The sequence below is a fragment of the Taudactylus pleione genome, unplaced genomic scaffold, assembly GCF_031769625.1.
Source record: "Taudactylus pleione unplaced genomic scaffold, aTauple2 ptg000019l, whole genome shotgun sequence".
In the NCBI taxonomy this organism is placed as follows: Eukaryota; Metazoa; Chordata; class Amphibia; order Anura; family Myobatrachidae; genus Taudactylus; species Taudactylus pleione.
Window position 1 is genome coordinate 38981818 of NW_028284421.1, and position 23396 is coordinate 39005213.

General features: G+C 44.6%; 1 protein-coding gene across 1 annotated transcript in view; it reads right to left on the reverse strand.

The window, feature by feature from the left end:
- Positions 1-23396, reverse strand: part of LOC148540566 (uncharacterized) — a 115830-nt gene that overhangs the window by 14966 nt on the left and 77468 nt on the right. The window contains exons 10-12 of the mRNA XM_088444391.1: positions 12140-12233; positions 11881-12044; positions 11171-11285 (exon numbers count right to left, since the gene is read on the reverse strand). Of these exons, the coding sequence (XP_088300517.1) occupies positions 11171-11285; positions 11881-12044; positions 12140-12233 (373 nt within the window). The remainder of the gene's footprint in view (positions 1-11170; positions 11286-11880; positions 12045-12139; positions 12234-23396) is intronic.

Consider the following 23396-nt stretch of genomic DNA (forward strand, 5'->3'; position numbering starts at 1 on the left):
TTTTGGCGCTAGGTGATAGACTATAATCAAATTAAACCCACATATATAAAATTAAATTTCTTTTTTTTTTTTTTTTTACTATTAAAACTAGATTATTATTATATTCTATTAAGAAATACAAGAAAGTCCAGTCTATTGGACAAAATGTGTCAGTGACTCTGCCCCTGTAGGTCTCCTTGGGCGGGATGCAAGACGCATTGCATTCGGGATGCGATGCATCCTGCCATGCTTTGCCCACATGCCGGCGTTAGCAATGGCGGTATGCATGACGAACACCGCAAAGGACTGCTCTCTCGGTAAGGAGTGGCCCTTTGCGATGGAGGGACTTCCGGGTCTATGATCCAAAAGCCAATCTGGTGTCTTTCTGTGCATGCGCAGAAGGATGTACACGCCGCGGGGGGGTGCTGGAAGGGATCTGTTTTGGATCCATCTCGCAACACTCTCCCGAGAGAAGCCCATAGGCTATTATAGGGTAACGCCATCAGGAAAATGGCATTACCAACTGCAACCAAGCCCCGGAGTGCATCGCATTCGGGGCTTGGTGCATATGAGAAATGTGGTCAAACCTGCATTTTGGGGGTTTGACCGCATTTCTACCTTTGCTGCATCCCGCAGATGTAGTCAGCGGGTGCAGCGCCCACACGACTCATGCTCTCTGTGTATTCAGCCATCAGTGGTTATTCCACTCTTTTACAGCGCTAGCATATAAAAGGGACCATCTCTATTCCCTGTGCTTACCTTACCAGCAGATTGGAAGGACCGGTTTTACGCACTACCAGGACCACTTTTCTCTACGTGCCCGGTAAGGTGGCCACCTAGGTGCCAGTCATGTTACATTCATCCAGCTCATTAACAGCATGCACTTCTATCATTACATGCTGTCTTGACTTACACAAAGCAAGCTGATCAACTGTATGTTTCAAGTTAACCAAGGTCATCCACTGTCTGACACTAATAACTATTTACTGCATGTGCAATGCTTGACTAACACTGCATAAACATTGTACAACAATTACATGTTGGCTACTGCACTTTACTCAAGAACCTGTTTACCCAAAGGATTTTTATTTATTTATTTATTAGTTCCAACCGGCACTCAATAGATTAGTCCATACGCCAGGGTGCTTGAGCCATCCACGTTTTGTTGAACTTGAAACCTACAGAAGAACACAGGAGGCACTCCCGGTCTTATATTGCAAAAAGGCTTGTTTTGTAGCAAAAAAAGTCACATTAAAGTCAATGTTTCGGTGCCCTTATGCACCTTTTTCAAGACAATCACACAGCATAAAACAAGTAATGATACCTACAGCCGATACCTACATGCCAACAATAAAGCATCCTGAGACCATTCATATGTGGGGTTGCTTCTCAGCCAAGGGAGTGGGATAACACACAATTTTGCTTAAGAACACAGCCATGAATAAAGAATGGTACCAACACATCCTCCAAGAGCAACTTCTCCTAACCATCCAAGAACAGTTTGGTGATGAACAATGTCTTTTCCAGCATGATGGAGCACCTTGCCATAAGGCAAAAGTGGTAACTAAGTTGCTCGGGGAACAAAACATCAAACTTTTGGGTCCATGGCCAGCAAACTCCCAAGACCTTAATGCCTTTGAGAACTTGTGGTCAATCCTCAAGAGGTGGATGGACAAACAAAAACCCACAAATTCTGACAAACTCCAAGCAATGATTAGGCAAGAATGGACGGCCATCAGTCAGTATGTCGCCCAGAAGTTGATTGACAGCATGCCAGGGTGAACTGCAGAAGTCTTGAAAAATAAGGGTCAATACTGCAAATACTGACTCTGCATAAACTTAATGTAATTGTCAATAAAATCCTTAGACACAATTTTACTTCAGCATACCATAGTAACATCTGACATAAAAGGTCTAAAAACACTGAAGCAGCAAACTTTGTGAAAACCAATACTTGTGTCGTTCTCAAAATGTTTGGCCATGGCTGTACAGGTATTTAAAAAAATATGAAGACCTACATTTTGGTCCAATTTTTAAGATTATGAGACAGCAAGAATGGCTTTAATGACTTTTAACTAGTTATCTATTTCACATAATTTTTTTAATTATCATAATCTACAAGTCACAATTAAATGTATAGATTCTCAGCAAGCAAGTATCGTCAGTCAGCTGTAATCATAGGGGGATTTAGACCTCATGGAGACCTAAGCAAGACATCAGTCTGGGGCTCTACTTGCATGCAATTTTACACAGACAAACACAGTTCCCCCATAGCCGCACACACACACTGTCCCATAGTCGCACATACACACACTGCCCCATAGCCGCGCACACACACGGCCCCCATAGCTGCACACACAAACTGCCCCCCATAGCCGCACACACACACTGCCCCCCATAGCCGCATACATACACGCACTGCCTCCATACAGTAGCTGCACGCAAACACACAGCGCCTTACTGGCACAGACATCCCTTTCTGAAACAGACCCCTTACTGATACTGATACAGAAAGTTACAGACACGCCTTACTGACACACTCACTTACTGACACAAACACACTTACTGACAGACACCGCTTACAGACACACTTACCTACACAGACACCTCTTACTGACAGATAACACTTACTGACAAATACACACTGACACAAACACACACACTTATTGACACAGATACCACATACTGAAAGATACTCCTGACGCCACTAAATGGCACAATAAGATACATACATACTTACTGACTGGCACCCCTTACTGACACAGACACAACTTACTGACACAGATACCCCTTACAGACACAAACACACTTACTGGCACAGATACTACTTACTGATACAGACATTACTTCCTGACTGATAACCCTTACTGGTACATAAACTTACTGATACGCACTTACTGACACCGACACACACTAACTGACACGTATTAATTTATTATACATCACACAGCACAAGATGACACAGTCTTCATATATTTGCAGAAAACAACCCCACACCCTCCCTGCTGACAACCCCCCCCCCCCTCCCCCACATCTCCTGTGGAGCAGGTGGGTGATGAAAAATCTCCCCAATGCAAGAAATGTCAATAGACAGTCTGAGCCTGGTTATACTATACAAAGTATAATCATATATTTTGGCACAAGTGGTAAATTGCTAACAAATCTGCCCCTATGTTACTGTCACTATTAGAAAGAAATTTAGCAATGCGGACACTTCCCATCTCCTGAGTCCCCTCCAGACAGCCCCCCACCCACCTTCCCCTTTTTCTGGATACACCTGTAGCACTAAAACTAACCTCAGCTCCTCACTCTTCTGCTCCTCTCTGCTCCCCAGTATCTCCTATCAGTGGGAATCATTCTGACCCGCTCGCGAGCGCAGGACGCTCGCAAGCGGGTCGATGTTACCCCAATGGGCATGCGCACGACGGAGGGAGCTCTGTCGTGCGCATGCGCGAGACCCGGACAGCGACAGCCAAGCTGTCGCTCCGGGTCTCGCACCAAAGGGGGCGTGCTGTCGATGGTGACTGACAGCACGCCCCCTTTGGTGGGCATGCCGGGGGGCGTGGCTGCCAGACGGAGGCGTTCCCATGGGAACGCCTACCGTCTGGGTCTGGCCCCACTGACATCACTAGTGATGTCAGTGGGAGTGATTTGGGCTCTGATAGAGCCAAAATCACTCCAGGGCTTGCGGTCACCGAGACCCTACCGCAGGGTTTCGTCGCAAGCCCGATGGTCACGATGGTCTTGACCATCGCGACCATCTTTTTGGCCGCTCGCATGTGCTGTGGGTGGTCACCCACAGCTATGCGAGCGGCCAGGAGGCCGCTCCATTTTTAGGTAGGAGGGCACTGATTCAGAGCGAGCGCTCTGGTCAGAGCGTCCGGCTCTGAATCAGGCCCTGTGTCCCTGGTCTGCTATAATGTGTATACTGACATTTAGAGGCGCGGGAAGCCCTGCATTTCATCACTGTAATTGCAGTGGCTGTGATTACTCCGGTCCTCACTTCACTGCTGGGGCTGGGCTGAGTCTGGGCTTGTGCACTGCACTGGTGCACGGAGTGTGCAGAAGAGTGGGTCGTGGCCACGTGACATCAGGACGTCACGCGGTGCTCCTCAGGGACATGTTTTGCAGCGGCACAGTAACAGAGCTTCTGTAAAACATTACAAAATTAAGAAGAGAAGCATACATTTGTGATAGTCAGGACCGAATTTCAGGCCCCAGACACGTGCCCCTTCGGACTCGCTGGGTCCTAGGCGGAACCCTAGGCTGCCTAGCGGTAAATCTGCCCTTGTATGTAATTAATTTATGCTAATGCTAGCCTTACATGCTGCACACTTACCTACTTTTCAAAAAGCATTTCAGGGAAAGCAGCACCTATGAGCACAGCGGTAAAGTGGCCGTATACTCCTACATCTGAGAGGTGTGTCATAAAATTCACTTACATCCAAATGTAAACAAGCCCCATAGCAGTTACTAATAAGATCTAGTTGTTGTTGAAGACACAATGATACTTTTCAGGGGTTGCTCATGTATTGTGTTTTACAAAGGGTTCTATATAAATGGCCGAGAGAAACCTTATATGAAAATGCATGTAGCCATATCATTCATTATGCCTTATAACCAATGCAAGAAAATTAAACTGATGATCCCATTTGAATGTATATATCTCTGATTCCCCCCCACCCCCAAGTATATAACAGCTACACAATGAGGATAAGGTGCAATCAGGGAGATTGCTAGATTCTTCAGGAAGTCAGGGATAATACAGCGGGGGGCGTGGCTGGGCACTGACTCCGTATGGGGGCGGGGCCAGGGCGTGACTGCGCGATCACGTTATCGTAGCCCCGTCCCCTCTTCACAATGCATTGTGAAGCAGGGGGCGGAGCCATGACGCGATTCAGCTTCAATAGCGTCATCGTGCCCCCCCTGCTGCGGGGTTTTCTAGTAGTAGTCCGGGGGGGCAGGCAGCAGCCGGGAGGCTTGTCTGCCTTTCCGGGGGGTCGGGAGCGACACCCGATATTCGCCTGGATTGCTCCTGTATCAGGGAATCTCCCTTAAAAACAGAGTGATGGCAAGTATGACATGCTGCTTTCTTGATTATTCATTTTCTGGAGTTTGAAGCAAAGCATCAACTAGTACTAAATGTTCCAAGACATATATATGATTTCATATCGAAAAGGGTATTTCAGTATATCTTATGGTTATGAGGTGTGTAAAGTATGTAATACAACCAGAATGAGTAATATCAGATGCCACATCATATTACAGCCATGGATTTCCCAATGTGGCAAAGTTTCTAAACACACAGAGAAGGAAGTGGTGAATACAACCCGACACTTTTGTTTGTGTTCATGTCAGATATTTAAAAGGGAAGTGCTTTTACTAGCCATGTCTTGCTAGTAAAAGCATTGCCCTTTTAAATATCGGTTTTAAAACACGACACTTGGTAAACAAACCCATAAGTTTCTTAAATTTTTTAGTGACAGGTCATGCTTTTGTTTTCTGAGAATCTGTCAGATATTTTTGAGAGCTTCAACAATTAATTGATGTAACTGTGTTATAAAGAAATATATTTATAGAACACTGGGAAATATTTGATATACAGGTTGAGTCTCCCATATCCAAATATTCCGAAATATGGACTATTCCGAAATACGGAATTTTTTTGGCTTGACTGAGAAAATGAAACCTTTGATTTTCGAGGGTTTAATGTACACAAACTTTGTCTAAGGCACAAATTATTACAAATATTATATAAAATTACCTTCAGGCTGTGTGTATAGGGTGTATATGAAACATAACTGAATTTTATGTATGTACACAAACTTTGTTTGAGCCACAAAATTATTGAAAATATTGTATAAATTACCTGCAGGCTGTGTGTATAAGGTGTATATAACACATAAATGCATTCTGTGTGTATATTTGGGTCCCATTCCCAAAATATTTTATTATGATATGCAAATATTCTAAAATACAGAATATTCCGTTATCCAAAATACCCCTGGTCCAAGCATTTTGGATATCGGTGACTCAACCTGTACTGTATGTATAATCAATGCAATATGCAATATACCGTAGATGAATGTTCTCCCAAAAATCCTTTACTTGCTCCATAGCTGGCCAGATAGGGTCCTGAACTGGACTATCAATAATCTCCAAGGAAGTTGAGTATCTTTAAATTCATCACTTTGTCTGTACCAGCCTAAAACCCTTAACTGGTCTGGTCACATGAGATGCGACTGCAGCACACTTCTATTTATCTGTCTGCATATCTATAGGGAGGGTCACTTATTAGTGCAGCAGCTCGCTCAGTTAATAGAATCATCTGCTCAGTGCGCAGATACAATAACCATTATATTTCATGTGACCACACTGCCCAGCATTCTTCCCATGGCTTTTAAAGAGGAGAACGGATATCCTCTGACTCCCCGGACCCCCATGCAGTGATGCAGCAGTCTGTGACCGCTGACATCACTGCCGGAGTCGCGCCCCACAATGCTTTTGCAGTACAATCTGTTTTGCAATACCCAATTTCCAAGTAGAGTGGGACCATGGTTCTGTTATGTGTTGGAAGGCATGTCAATGTTTACTTGACTAAACAGAATGAAAACTCACAGTAAAATGTAATGCATGCTGCTTTTATGGAACCTATAATGCTGAGGTGCCATTGTAAGGTGGCAGCAAAAAAAAAATAAAATTGCTTCACGTTTTCTGAAAAGCCTGAAGAATATGCCCTTTGGTATAGAGAAAGTTAAATGTAATGTTACATCTCGAGGATTTGGCGCCAATGCCTGATGTGCCCAGTCAACGCTCAACTTACAGTTAGATGTCTCTAGAAATAACAATTTTATTAGCCTCAAAAATAAATCATGAATATTCTCAATTCTCTCCAGGATGGCTCCTATTCCAAAATTATTTTGTCAACAATTAAATCTCCCTGAGCAGAAATGAGATGCGTTAGAAGCGAATAAGCATACTGAGTGGATTTTCTCTTCTTCACCAATTCTTTCTATTCACCTTGTACAGGATGTACAGAGATCGATCCACAGCCACACTGTGGGTCTGATTCAGAGGTGGACGCAAAGGACGTCAAGATTTTTACTATCCTTAGTAGATATTATGAGTTAATTTATATATCGATGTTATCTGGTCTTGTGAGGGGTCTCTGTGGAGATTTGCCCTCATTTAAGTCAACAGATTATTATCGATGTTAGAACTGTACGATCTATATTATGCATATAATTTATTATATATAACTATGTTTATTTATGGTTAATTATTTTATTCATTTAGTTGTGATTTAGTTATTTATGATATATTATTTATTTATATAATAAACATACACTCTTTTGGTCCCTTTTGTAATGGCAATATATTTTTTAATTTTTGTTTTGTATTTTCCTGTGTATATAAGTTTTTATTGATACAGTGTAGTTGTATCATAATTGGTTTATTAATGGACATTATCTATATGTCCTTTACTTATTTATTTATTTTTTCCTTTATTGGGTATAATTATCTCTACACCTGCAATCATTCAAGCAGGTATATAAGAAGCATCTGAAGTCAGTAGCCACACCTTTTTGAGAAAGTCACGTGAACGTGACGAAACGCGTCAAAGGGCTTCCTGACTTCTGACTATTGTCCATCATCTGCTTACCCGATTGCACCTGCAGGCTGAGATCACAGCTACACATAGCGGTTAGCAATACTCCGGCGACCTCAATCAGGACGATCACCTACGTATTATTTAGAACGCCAGAACACTTGACTGTTCCAGAGAGCCTCTGTTTACCTGCCCGCACTTGACCGCGTGGAGTCCCGGGTCCTGTATATCTCCGGGGACACCCGGATTCCACTACCGTGATATACACATCAGCTCGGATCGTGGACTGGCCTGTTGGACGTGTGCCTATGTGGGGAGAGCTCTGCGGCCATAACAGTGGCTGCCATCACACAGCTAAACCCGGACATCTGCATTCTGACCCTGCAACCGTGAGTTACAAGCCCAATCACTGAGGCTGGTTGTCCAAGTGACTATTCTTTCTGTCGGGTATCCAGACGGCCTTGTGGCTATTGTGCATTAGCACTATTGACATTTGTTTTATCTTGATTCCCTACAAAGGATACATTGTTACCACGCTATAGCAACTGTAACTGTTTATTCAGCTGCAAGTGGAGACTTTATATCTGTATATTTTCTCTTCCATGAAACAATACTACCTGAAATTGGACAGTATTTTATTATGTATATGTCATGACACTTAGCTAATATTAGATATATCTGCAGATTTAGGATATTCATTGGGGTTCATTGTATGTGTATTTATTCGTGTTGCAACTATTGCTATTTTTAATATTCATATATGTGTAATTTGGCCATGCCATTTATATATTAAATATTGTCATTATTTCCTAGCAGCGCAAGTCCAGTGTGTGTTTTTTGTTTGGTATTGTTTCTGTTACGGAACTTTCACAGTAGGTTCCATCTGGACTTGCAGCGCAGGGGAAATTATTATTTATTTTGGGAGTCATTAGTTAAGTGCCGTGTTTAATATCAGTTTTCGGGGGAAGCATCATACCTAATGTGCCAAGACCTTAAACTAATGCTGCTTTATAAGCCGCAGATTATTTAAACTCAAGCCAAGAGCACCTGGTAGAACAAAATTCCTTATGTTTCTCCACTCCAAAACGTAGATCCTTCATATATAGATCTATCCTGGTAAACCATTCCTTCAAAAAGGGTAGGACCATGGACCTCCAATGGACCGGAATGACGCAGTGCTATTGAGGAATTAATGCAAGGTTTTTTGTAGGTCGCTAGGGGGCCATGGTACAGATTTAAGAGCCAAAGGAAGAGTTAGAGGGGACGGCACAGCCCATGACTGACGCAGATAGAGTAATAACTTTCCCCCAAAGAGGGCGCAGGGCTAGGCACTCCCACTAAATGAGTAAAGGCAAGCCTCACGCAGAGTTGCAATGACAACATCTGTTAGACAAAATAGGAAAAATTTAGCTTAAATTTGGGGACACCGATACCTACATGAAACTGCTTTGTATTGAGTTTCTATAACTGAGTAACTAACAAAGCTAGCAAAGGAGTTAACAAAAATCTAATGCCAATCTGGTGGATTAAAAAAGATCTGCAAGTCACTTTCCCAGTCATTCAGTATATGCATATTCAATCAATAATTTATAACAAAAAGGAGTCAGTGGTCTACTGCAGGCCAGTCGTATTTCACGGCTTTGAACAAAATGTTTGAGTTGTAAATAATGCCAAATCTCAGAATCTGGCAATGCCCATTTGATCTGTAGAGAATCAAAACGCAGCATCCTTCCAGAATCCACCTGGCCGAACCGTGAAACACCCTGCTGTGCCCACGTACAAAATAAAGCTCTAGAGGTACATGGGGGGGAAGTAAGGGTTGCTAAACAGCAGGGTCAGAGGTGAAAAAGAAATCCAGGGATGCCTCCTCAGTTTGTTCCACCTAACCAAGGTAGGTCCTGTTGTGGGATGAGATAGGATAAGCACCCTGGATCTCCACAGGAATACTGAAAGAGCAGTAGAGACAAAATGGTCCTCCAACTGAATCCACTGTCTAGCATCCCTGGCCCTCATTCAGACGATTATCCGACCAAGCATGATAGCATCATAATATGTGTAAAAGTGTGGGAATTGAAGTTCTCCCATATGCTTACGTCTGAACATGATAGCATGCTTTAAACAAGGTTTTCTGTCGTCCCCCCCCCACGAACAAATTCTCTCACCAAGTTATGTAACTCACGAGACCAGTGCTTGGAAACAAATAGGGAGTGACTGTAGTAAATATAAAACTCTGGGTAGAATATTAATTTTTACGATACTAACTCGTCCCAACCAAGAAAAGGTTTTTGGCACCACATCTCCTTAGCTTAGACCGTAGAGTCTGAAGTAAGGGTCTAAATTTATCCGCAGATAAACTGGTAAGATCCTTGTTAAGAATAACTCCAAGTTCCTTAAGACTAGAGTCATGCCAGGCAAAAGCAAATAATTGTTTCAGCATATCCATAGAATGTGAGGGAGCTGTCAAGTTTACAGCAATCCATTTTGTATACAGTAGTTTACTTTAAAATTAGATAAGGCGCTAAATCTCTGGAACTCTGTTGAGATTAGTTATGTTGTTATTTTAATAAATTATGATATTTTTAGTGTATCTATGGATATGTAATCAGTACATTGGTTGACATTCTTCATTCTCATTATCAAAAGTGAGCTTTCAAATATGAAGCAAGATAGGAATATACATAGCTCATACTGTCATGATATCTACTGCAGCTCTGTTATGTTTAAAAGTATTAATTTTCTATTGCCAACAACTTTCAGATTTACAGTATGTCCTAATGGGGTTTCATGTAAATAAAAAAAACTCATACAGCAGTCAACACATACACTGTATGAGTCATCAACACAAGTCAGCAAACATACCATTCATACTCTGGGCCTGATTCAGACCCGCTCGTAAGGGCCGGCCGCTCGCAGGTAATGTGGGTGGGATTTTCTTGTCTCCTGACGCTCGCAAAGCTGTGGGAGCCCACCCACAGCTTGTGCAAGCGGCAAGGAGCCCGTCGCAATAATTGCGATCATCGGCCTTGCGACGAGACCCTGTGGTAGGGTCTCGGCTGCCGCAAGGCCGAGTGGACTTCCTGCTGTAATAGAGCAGGAAGTCCACTACTGACATCAGTAGGTCCTCCCTCAAACGCCGGGCGTTTGGCCAACCACCCCCCCTACCCGCCTACAAAACGGGGCGAGCTGTCACTCACCATCGACAGCCGTAGCGAGCCCGGTAGCGACTGAACGTCAGTCGCTCGAGCATGCGCACACCGGATGTGGCGCATGCCCAGATCACAACATCGAGCCGCTTGCGAGCACTGTGCGCTCGTGAGCTGCTCTGAATCAGGCCCTCTCTCCGCTCAATTAGATAAGCTTCCTAAAACTACCCATGATGGAATAGTGAGGTAATATTCCCATGTGTTGATTACCGTACAAAATTGGCTGAAAGTTTTAAATTCATTGTTTCCAAAATTTCTGTAAATGTTTTTGCTCCATTTATTAATCTATTCTACTCAAAATAACACACCAAGCATACTGTACTTCTCAACAAAACAAGGTTAAAACTAATACTTCATACACAGCAATATTTATATTTACCAATCTCTGCTTTATTTTCTTCAGGCAGAGCATCTACAAAGCTTCCAATAAGGTAAACATGTGGCATGGACTGAGAATTGTGAGTTACACTCAGGAATCGCAGCCAGAACATCAACTGAAAAGCAGAATATGTAAGGGATAATAGAGAAGAACATTTCATTTTCCTTAAAGTACAATGAAAATCACAAAAATATATTGGAGGGAGATTTATGAAAAGTAATGCATACTAAAGAGTTGGTATTGTTCATGGCATCCAACCAAATTCTAGACTGATTTGTTTTCTAGTGCACTTTAGAAAATGAGAACAAAAAAATAAACATCTGGCAGTATCAGCCAAGCGTGCCCATCTCAGACTGGCACTTAGAAAAATCTGAAATACCCGGCAGGCTATAGAAGCAAAGGATGGGAGAAGTTTTCAAAAGCGGCCAAGCTCCAGAACATTTATTGCTGAATTATTTGGGTGACTTCTGCTAACTTGCAACTCAATGATGGATGGATGGATGGATGGATGGATGGATAGATAGAACCAACGGGTCTTGAATTGAAGAACGGCTCCACAACTGTGGTTGAATTGAAGAATGACTCCACAAACACAGTTGTATTCTTTTTGGCAATGTAGGGGATTTACTACAGTTGATATTTAACATGGAAAACAACGTCAAGTACTTATTTGGGACGGGCCTCATAGAAAGATACTTTCTATTTTGTACCTGTTCGAGTGCATGCCTCTGTCCTCCGTGCCGGTCACTCTCAATCCCCTTTAGACTGAAGACCAGACAATACACAGTATTGGGTCCACTGGTGTTCAGGAGTAGAGAGTGTGTGAAACAGTACTCCATCTGGCCTGCAAAGTCCCAGATGACCAAAGGACAATCTGGAGATTCAGCATACAAAGAAATACAGATTAATTTCTGTTATTGAACTGCACCTATCCACTTAACTAAATTGTTGTGAGGCATAACCACTCACCTTTGATATCAGTCTGTGAACAGGACACCCCTTTGGTGGAGAGAGGAGTCTTTGGGCCAGTAAGGTAATACTGCAGTTTGGCAAATGATCCTGCCTGTAAGATGCAGCAGAGAATGGGGCTATGAATGTAAATATGTTAATAGGCAATGTTTATCATTACTATATTGTTTACTAGTAAAAGCAACTTCAAAGAATCATTAGCAAACACACAGCATACATACAGTAGGTGACACTATTAGACGTCTTGCACAGAGACATATTGGCAGGCATATTGCAGAGAGAGCCACATGGACATATCCATTATACCAGCCACATGCCCACACTACAATGCATTATACAAGCCATGTGCTTAACCCAACATTTTGCCACAAAACATGGAACATACTGTATGTTTCCACACTAAGGGCCTTATTCCGAGGTGCTCGCAATTCGCACGTAATGCTGATGTTCACTAATTTGAGCGTTTATCTGTAACTGCGCATGTGCAAAAGGTTCTGCAAATCCCTACAAGGAATGCGTTACACAGAGGGTACGCACAAAGATGCTGTTGCAATCGGAACAAACGGTATCAGGGTGGCAAAATTATGGGTGTTCCTGGGCAGTGACTGGGAGGTGGCCTGAAGTGTCTCATGGATGTGTTCTGGGAGTGTTGCAGACATGTTAGTAAAAGCGATATGTTCCCAAACACACAGCGGCAATGTTTAGATGGAGATACTGCACCTGTTATAAGGCAGTTGCATGGAGTGTGTGATGGTGGTGTGTGGTGGATCACCAGCGGTGTTACAGTGTGCAGACTCGCTAAAAGTGGATATTTCAGACAGGGGCGCCGAGAGGAGGGGGGAGCGTGTACTAATTACCCGGGCTCTCTGGAGGGGCCCGGACCCGGTGCTGCCTCTCCCCCCTCTTACATTACAGCAGCCCAGCACATGCTGCTGTATGCTGGGCTGCACTGGGAGACTGCTGTGGCTACTAAGCAGCAGCCACAGCAGTCTACTATGCCTGCAAGGGGGAGCGATCACACTGATCGCGCCCCCCACTGGCTATGCACCGGGCTGAGGGGCTCACAGCACCCCCCTCCCCAGGGTTTTTTTTTTCTCCTAAGGGGGCGTGGCTATACTTTCCACGGTTAGGCAACACACCCCTTTACCCGGGCCCAGCGCGGCTATCGGCGTGCATGATTTCAGATGCAGGCTACTATACCAGGGGAAGGCTGAAACTAGCATTTGCATATTATCGCCAATGTGACTCCAGCAACAGATGCAAGAGCGGATGCAGCAGTGTCCATCTCTGAATCAGGCCTAAGCCATATAATGTGACATATATAGCTACTTTTGAAATGTAACAAATGAGAAGTGAATTTCTTGCTGCCTGGGAACATAAATACATAGGGGGAGGGGCCCTAGATTGCACACCCAAAGCACAATGTGAGGTGCTACCTGCTGAGACTTGTAGTGCTGCAAGCAGAAACAGACAACTGCAAGTGCACACTCTACCATGCTGAGCCTAATAATAATACTTCTAAATTGCATAAGAGGCTCTTGGTATAATAATGGCCATAATTATGGGCCTGCACACCGCGTCCAAGTGACCTCTATCAGGCTGGTCCCTAACACTCCTATGGAACAAATACAGGGCACGGGACCGCCCAGGCCAACCCAGCAGAACCACCCAATGGCATCACAATAGTGTGAGATTTAGGGGCCTATTCATCATACCTTAAAACTCTCTGGAGGTAATTAGGTTTAGAACTCGCATGGAGTTCTACCTAATTACCGGAGGATTTCATCATTCCACTTCCACCTAAACTATCTATTTCGAATAGCTGTCATTTTTGCGATGACAGCTTTTCGGGAAATAGATAGTTATCTCTATCTACACTAACTTACTGCAGCTGGAATCCGTTCTGCGCATGTGCTGTTACATTCGTAAAGCCAGCGCATGCGCAGCACTACCTACAGCGGTGGTATGTTTGTGTCCCCCCTAACCCCCTCTCCCCTCGCTCACCTTCCCCCCGTCCCCGCACTTACCTGCCCGCTGCAGCGCCTCCGGCTCCGGTGGCTGTGCTGTCACGTGTTCTCCCAGCAGCCCACTGTACAGTTTAGAAAGAAAAAAAAACAACATTTTTTTTTTGTAAACTTTATTGTGTTCTGCTGGGACAACACGTGTCTGCACAGCCCCAGGAGCCAGAGGACGGACCAGAGTGCCGGACGAAGACGCCGGAGGACCTGCACACGCTGACACAGGTAAGTGTTACCTACTATACGCCACCTCACAGTGGCGAATAGTAACTCCATCAAATTCAGAAAATACATAATTTCCTGTGCTAAGTGTGTTCATGAATACTAAAATAACGTTAATTAAGGAAAATGTCCTTAAAAACGTTATTTTAGTGTTGACGAATAGGCCCCTTAAAGTGAGGGTTAAAGAATAATAAAGAAAGCATATGGGTTAAGTCCTACATAAGTAGGACAATATATGGAAAATGAAGGCTACGTAAATTGCGCAAAACCTGCAGCCTCTGTTTGCACAAAGAGTATCACTAAACTCTTAACAATAAATATAGCAACAACGTACTTGTGCCACAAGATGGCGCTGGATTTACATATGAAGATAATAGAAAGAAAAAATAATACTTAATCCTTTTTCCTCTTGAAAAACGATTAAGTATTCTTTTTTTCTTTCTATTATCTTTATATGTATATCTAGTGCAATCTCGTGGCACAAATACGTTGTTGCTATATCTACATAAGTAGGAGGTTATAATAAAAAGTGTATAAAGTGCTACATATATAAAAAACATAAATCCCAGCATGCCTCGGAACAGTTTTAGCATAGCCAAATAGCAAAATTGTGCCTGGGCATGCTCGGACGGGCACTTATCGCCCCCCACCCTTCCCAAGTTAGAGCTAATCTGGAGACAGGTCATGTCCAAGAAAGAGACAGTGTACAACTTACACATCAGGTGTTAAATGACATACACATAAGATTAAAAGGACAGGTCCTCTTCGAAGGGGATCGGTATGTCTGGCGGTTCAAATCCCGACGCTGGAAGACCGGCAGTGAAGATTCCGACAGATAAGTATTTTAAGTATTCACTAACCTAACCCCCAAACCCTAACATCCCCCCCAAGTGCCTAACCCCCCCTCCCGTAAGTGCCTAAACATAGCCCTAAGTTTCCCGGGGGGGGGGGTGCATAACCATAACCTCCCCCCTGGGGGTGCCTAACCATAACCCCCCCTTTCCCTAGCCTCACCCTAACCCTCCCGGGGGGGTTGCCTAACACTAAGTCCCTCCCGGAAACCCCTAACGTAATCCTCCCCCCGCAGTTGTCCGTAACCGCCGCCTGGCTTACCTTTGATCAGTATGCCGGGCGTCGGGCTCCCGGCGTAGGTAAAATGACAGGCATCGGCATTTCGACCGTCGGCGTCCTGACTGCATCCCCTTCAAGGAACAATATCTAGAGTGATAAGGTCGGGGTAGCGGGTCCCTCTCCTGGGATAGATGGACACCACCTTACACACAGCAGCCAGGAAACAGCACTCCAGTCGTGGATTTTCGTGCAAGCTGGACGGTGCCAGTTTTTTGTGCAATTTCAACAATCAAATAAACAAAACATAAAATAAACCCTAGCCCGGCTGGGCACTAACTAGACAGTAAGTTCCCTATCTAACAGAACACTAAACAGTACCTTCTGGTTTACAGCCAACAGTGTCTCAGAGCAAGGTAACCTGCGGCCTGCTCTCCCAGGTATGAGACACTCAGCTACAACTGAACACAGCTTACATCAGCCAGTTGCAGGTGTAAGCCCTAATGAGCCTGCTACCAGGCCGAAATGCCCAAAACCTGGAGTAGCCTGTGGATGGTGCCCTCCCTCTCTTCACATCCACACCCCCAGGACCCATACCGGCTTTTCCAAAAGCCGATACTCTGGTCTGTTTATAAAACAAACTTCTCCTGTGGGTTTTTAGAACACATAGACCAAAAACCTAGGACAAACGTACCTGCCATTGACCACTTTACCAGTGCTTTTATCACATATCCCCCCCGTTTGTTTCGACCTGTGGGACAGAACAACTGCAGCCCCCAAACAATGGACACATGACAAAGCATCTGCATTGGCCAGCTGGCTTCCTGGCCTGTGCTCTACCGTAAATGTAAAGGTTTGTAATGCCAAGAACCATCTCGTTATTCTCGCATTACTGTCCTTGTTTTCTGACATCCACTTCAGAGGGGCATGGTCAGTGATCAATATGAACTTCCTTCCCACCAAGTAGTACCTGAGAGTCTCTGATGCCCACTTTACGGCCAATGCGTCTTTCTCGACCGTAGCATAGTTTCTTTAATGTACATTTAATTTCCAGCTTAAGAAAATCGGGTGTTCTTCACCCTCTTTGCTTTGGGACAGGATCGCTCCGATGCCTACATCGGACGCATCGGTTTGTACAACAAACTCTCTGTCAAAATCAGGGGTCATCAGAACTGGTTGGGTACATAACGCTATTTTTAACTCCTGGAAAGCCTTCTCTGCTTCAGGAGCCCATTCCACCATGACTTTCTGTTTGCCTTTGGTAAGGTCAGTCAGTGGGACTGCAATGGTGGCAAAATTGGGTATAAACCTCCTATAATACCCTGTGATCCCTAAGAAGACTCTCACCTGCTTCTTATTCAGGGGTCGTGGCCAGTTTTGTATTGCCTCGATCTTATTGAGCTGTGGCTCTATCAAACCTCTGCCAATTGTGTACCCAAGATACTTTACTTCTTCCATCCCCAGACAACACTTGTTTGGGTTGGCTGTCAAACCTGCCTTATAGATGGAGTCCAACACTGCTTGTACTCTGGGCAAGTGAGACTGCCAATCAAGACTATGAATGACCACATCATCCAGATAAGCAGCAGCATACTGTCTATGGGGCCTTAGAATCCTATCCATCATTCTTCGAAAGGTAGCAGGTGCCCCATGTAGCCCAAAGGGCAACATCTTGTATTGAAATAACCCCTCTGGTGCACAAAAAGCTGTCTTTTCTTTGGCGTTCTCAGTTGACGGCACTTGCCAATACCCTTTGGTTAAGTCAAGAGTAGTTAAATATCTGGCTGTCCCCAGCCTTTAAATTAGTTCGTCCACCCTAGGCATAGGGTAGGCATCGAACTTTGACACACTGTTCAATTTCCGGAAGTCATTGCAGAATTGCACACTCCCGTCGGGTTTTGGAATGAGCACAATGGGACTTGACCACTCACTATGCGATACTTCAATTACACCCAACTCTAAAAATTTTTTAATTTCCTTCAACACTGACTCTCTTTGGGCCTCTAGGGCTTTAGGTTAACCTTAACCCCTGGAGCAGTGATTATGTCATGTTTAATGACCATGGTTTTCCCTGGTAGGTCGAAAACAGCACCCTAATTCTGATCAGAAATTCCTTAACTTCCTGCTGTTGACTGGCTGACAGGGTTTTTGCCACTGTCACTTCGGGTACCATGGGCCCAGGGTCTACAGGAGGGGCTTGGACGGCTGACAGTGCCTCTCTATCCTTCCAGGGTTTTATAAGATTTACATGGTATATCTGTTCTGGCTTTCTTTTCCCCGGCTGGTAAACTTTATAATTGACCTGCCCCACTTTTTCTAAGATTTCAAAGGGTCCTTGCCATTTAGCCAAAAGTTTACTTTCTACTGTGGGAACCAACACCAACACTCTGTCCCCAGAAGCAAAGTTGCGTAAGAGAGCATTGCGGCTGTATACCCTCTGCTGTGCCTGTTGGGCCTGTTCCAAGTGCTTTCTTACTATAGGCACCACAGCAGCAATTCTTTCTTGCATTTGAGAAACATGCTCAATAACTGTTTTATACGGACTGGACTGCCCCTCCCATGTCTCTTTGGCAATGTCAAGTAATCTCCTGAGATGTCTCCCGTACAATAAATCAAAAGGGAAAATCCCTGTGGAGAATTGGGGAACCTCTCTTATGGCCAACAGCAAATAAGGTAACAAGTAATCCCAATCTCTACCATCCTTGTTAACTACTTTCCTTAGCATGTGTTTTAAAGTTTTATTAAACCTCTCCACTAACCCATTGGTCTGGGGATGGTACACAAAGGTTCTTAACTGGTCAATTTTAAACAGGCAGCATAACTCCTTCATGATTTTTGACATAAATGGGGTACCTTGGCCAGTCAGGATCTCCTTAGGTATAACCAACCTGCTAAAGACATGGACTAATTCTCTATTGGTTGATGTATTGCGTAATGGTATTGTTTCCGGGTACCTGGTAGCGTAATCCATTATCACCAGAATATATTGATTGCCCCGGGCAGATTTCCTTAATGGCCCAACCAAGTCCATAGCTATTCTTTCAAACGGAACCACAATAATGGGTAACGGAACCAGGGGACTTTTGAAATATGGCCTTGTTGCACGATACTGACATTCAGGGCAGGATGCACAACAGTCAGATACCTCTTTATGGACCCCGGGCCAAAAAAACCTCTGCACAATTCACTCAGTGGTTTTCTCTACCCCTAGGTGGCTTGCCATTATATGATCATGGGCCAGATCTAACACTGTTTTTCTGTATGCTATGGGAACTATTAATTGTTCCACAAAATCTTCCCCCTTCTTAGTTACCTGACAACAAATCCTGACATACTGCCATGTGAGAATATGACAAAGGACTATCGGGGTCTATGGGTTTACCATTGATAACCTTGACATTCTCCCTGGCTTTTACCAGAGTAGGGTCATTTAACTGCTCCACGGCAAAGACCTCTCTTCTGACCTCTAAATCAGGCAGATGATCAACTGGCTCAACAACACTACCCACCTCAGTGGGAGGCACATCACTTGGCGAGCCCCCATCACACTCCGCATTCTCTAGTTCGCCAATCATAATAGAAAAAGGGAACATCTCTGACTCTGCTAGTATGCCAGTAACCCTCTCAAATGAGTTGATTTTGCATAGATTTACCTCTGTGCAAAATCGTCTTTCCCACAACTTCCAGAAGAAAGCAAAGTCTCTCTCCAATATTGCATTATACATTAAGCCATGTACCAAACCCAGAGACTATCGCGGAACCACATGATGTCTCGATGTTCACTTCTGCAGTAATATAATAGCGAGTGTCCCTATGTATGCAGGTCACACCAACAGTTTTCCCCTTACGCTTCAACGGGTTCACCAGCTCCACTTTCACAAGTGTCACCAGGCTACCAGAATCTAACACGGTTGCCTTCTACAGTAAGTACACACATGTGCTTATCAATCTCAGCCCGCCGGTCGGCAGTACAGGCTGGCTGTACAAAGAAAGACACCCTGCGGTATACATGAGCAGTATCACATTGCATAGGTTTAGAGGTAAGTGGACAATTAGCTGCAATATGGCCGAAATCACCACATCGGAAACACTGAATCACATTATAATCTAGTCTTTTACGGGAAAGAACCTTCCTGGCCTTGCTGGCCTGTTTCCAAGTTCCTCACCCTTAGTCTTAGGTACATTCCATCTCCCAGCACCATTCTCCCCTGGAACAGTCTTAACCAGTGCCGATGGGAGTTCGCTGATGCGCCATCGGGGCTCGGTGGGGCACACTCATCAGCTCCTCAGCCACCACATACCTCTCCACCAGTTCGACTAGCTGGTCTGCGGACTAAGGGTCTGCATGGCTCACCCACTTGCGCAGAGATGCAGGTAGCGATCGCAGATACCGGTCCATCACGACTCTTGCCACCATCTGTGGTCCTGTCAGCGTCTCGGGCCGCAGCCATTTTGTGGTTAGATGGAAGAGGTCATGCATCTGTGAGTGTGGAGGTTTTTCCATTTGAAACTCCCAACGGTGCACTTGTTGGGCCCCAACAAATGAGGTGACCCCCTAGCGGATTAGGATCTCCCATTTTAACTTTGCATAGTCCTTGGCATCATCCAGGCATAAATCATAGTAGGCCTTTTGTGGTTCTCCAGACAGGAAGGGTGCCACAAGACTTGCCCACTGCTCTTTAGGCCACTTCTCTCTTTCGGCGGTTCTTTCAAAGGCCGTAAGATACGCCTCCATATCATCACTCTGGGTCATCTTTTGCAGAAAGTGATTGGCCCGTATGGTGTGAGTGTTAGTTAGAAGAGCAGGGGAAGCATCTCCAGACCGGACTACAAGCTGTTATACCACCTCTTTTATGGCCTGGCTGTTTTCCACTATGGCCTGGCGGGTTTCCTTGATGGTGACTTGTTGTTGCCTCTGGGCTGCCTCCAAGGCCAATAGTTGCACCTGGGTGGATTCCTGCTGAGCTCTGGTAGCTTCCTGCTGAGCCCTGGTAGCTTCTTGCTGAATTTCGTTTGTTTCTTGCTGAGCTGCCGTAGCTTGGAGCAAGGCCTTTACAACGTCCTCCATGTTGTCTTTAGGGGTAGGCTGAAAGCAGAACCTGGCCTCTCTGAGCATCTGCTGACGCCACCCTCATGGATTCCACAACTTCGTTTCTGTCCCTTTAAATTTGTGTGTGATTGCCCGCATTCTCCATCAATTGTGATAAGGTCGGGGTAGTGGGTCCCTCTCCTGGGGTAGATGGATACCATATTACACACAGCAGCCAGGAAACAGCACTCCAGTCGTGGATTTTCGTGCAAGCTGGAAGTTGCCAGTTTTTATTGTGCAATTTCAACATCAAATAAACAAAACATAAAACAAACCATAGCCCGGCTGGGCACTAACTAGACAGCAAGTTCCCTATCTAACAGAACACTAAACAAAATTCCCATCCACAGTACCTTCTGGTTTACAGCCAACAGTGTCTCAGAGCAAGCTAACCTGCGGCCTTCTATCACACTAGATAAAGATTTCTCCTCGCACCTTGCACACAGGACTTGCATAAGAGAACATAAAAATAATATCTGGAAATTTGTGTTGTACTCCACTTGTAATACTACTAATTCCAGACAATTCAAATAGTCAGAAGCCTCAGCCTGTCAACTTCACAGGATAAAATAATGTGTATGAGGATAAAACTTATATGTATTACTGAATGCACATCTGCTATGTACTGTTGTATTTCAGTTTATGCCTATATTTGTTACATGTCCTATGGTTTCTTTTGTATACTTATTATACAATGTTTAACGCATTGTGCTTTGTATTACACTGAGAAAAAAGTTTCTATGTCTGATATACTTCGGAGTCCGTAAAAATATAATTACTAAGCAGTCTCAATCAAAGAACTTGAAAGTGCTGTGAAGTCCATGGAATATTCTTCTGCCCCCAGCCCAGATGGCTTACCTAAGGCCTTCTATAAGAGATTTATATCTCCTTTATCACCCCTACTGCTGAATCTTTTCAATTCGATTCTTTCTGGCCAGAAGTTTGATGAGGCCACCACCAGGGCGGAAATAGTGGTCATCCACAAAGAAGGCAGAGACCCCAGTTCATGCTCTAGTTACGGGCCGATTTCCCTTTTAAATGTGGATATAAAAGTTTTTGCAAAAATTCTTGCCTATATCTGGCGCTAGTTATCCCCCCCTTGGTTCATTTAAATCAAGTGGGTTTTATTCCGGGTCACCAGGCCTCTGATAATACTCAACAGATTATTGATGTTATCAACTTTGCTAACCCTAAATCACTCACCTCTCTGTTGGTGGCCTTAGATGCAGAGAAGGCCTTCGACAGGGTCGACTGGACTTTTTTGAGAACTACTTTGCATTACTTCGGTTTCCGAGGACATTTTTTTAAATGTAGTGGCTTCTTTATATTATAATCCGTCCGCTGTAGTTTTAGCCAATGGGTTTGCTTCCTCCTCCTTCGGTATTGTCAGGAACCTGTCTAGTTTTCACCTTTTGCCTGTAGATTTACCCCTGCCAACTGTCTCCATGGACTTGCATGTGCTCTGATCATGCTGGCTGCAGCACTTCTCCCTGCATTCCTTCCACAGTGATTATTTCATCAGGGTCCTCTCCTGTCTGTGAACACTGAGAGTCCTGATTGTAATCACAGGTGTAGTTCTGACTCTGAACTGCAGAGATGATTGCTCCCTCTACATGTTGTGCCTTCCACCACTCAGAATGCTACTGCCAGACCACCTGTCCATATCCACCAATTGCAGCCAGACCCAGGATATATATGCTCCCCTGATAGCATTCTGGGCCTGAACATCTGCAATCCAGAAAACCTGCTACAGCAATACCTGGCAATCCATACATCCTGCTAGCATCAGCTATAAGTGAGTTCCTGTGCTCATGACCTTAGTCCTGTGCTCTACTAGCCCTACTCCTGGTTGGTCCCTGGCACCCTGCAAACCTGCATTGTGCTTCCTGCTGTGGATCAACTCCTGCTCCTTCTACCTACCCACTCCCTCACTGAACCTAAAATCCCAAACCTACCCATTCCTTCCTGAACCTGTTATTCCCAATTACCCTATCCAGCCTGCACCTGAGCTCCAGCCTTTGTCACACCATTTCCGGATTACCCTGTTTAGCCCTCGTCTCAGCAGTACCTGATTTCCCTTCAGCCATTGTCACGTTATTCCAGTCCAGAGTAAAGTTCCAAGTTCATCAGTTGAATCCACGTTATTCCAGCCCAGAGTCAAGTTCCAAGTTCACCAGTTCAACTCAACAAGTCTTCCTGCCGGTCCCAGTCCTGTTCCTCCAAGTTCCTGTCATTCATCATCAAAGGCAGTTCTCACTGCTACATAAATCTTGCAACAGAGCTATCTAAGTCATCTGTGGTTCCAGTCATGCCGGTCTCCGTTGAATCCCACTCATCACCTGAGGCAGGCAACGCACAGACACCATTTGTGACAGAATGTTCAGGCCCAACGATGGTGGCAGATCAAGCACCTAATAAGGGACTAGATGCCTTCCGCAACCTGGTCGCTCGCTTGGATTCACAGAAGGCCGTACAACATCAAGTGCTACAGCTTTTGCAAATCCTGAATAATCAGCTAGATGGTCCTCAAATCACACCTGAACCTCTAACTACCTTCCATCAACTGCAGGAGCAGCTACAGACTTTAGTCATCAAAATTTTTCAGATCATTCCCGAGTTTCTTAGAGCTACCCCTGTCTCAACTAAAATCTCAGCCTTGGAATCCCTAAGAAACAAGGATTCTTCCGAACCAAGTAATGTCAGATGTCGTAGTTACCCACGCCCCAAGCTCTCTGTGGCCGAACACCAGCGGCGCAAAGATTTACAGCTCTGTCTCTATTGTGGGGGTTCAGACCACTTCATTAAAGACTGTTCCCTTTGCAACTCCAGCAGTGGTTCTAAGTGTCAACGTCTCAGTGCC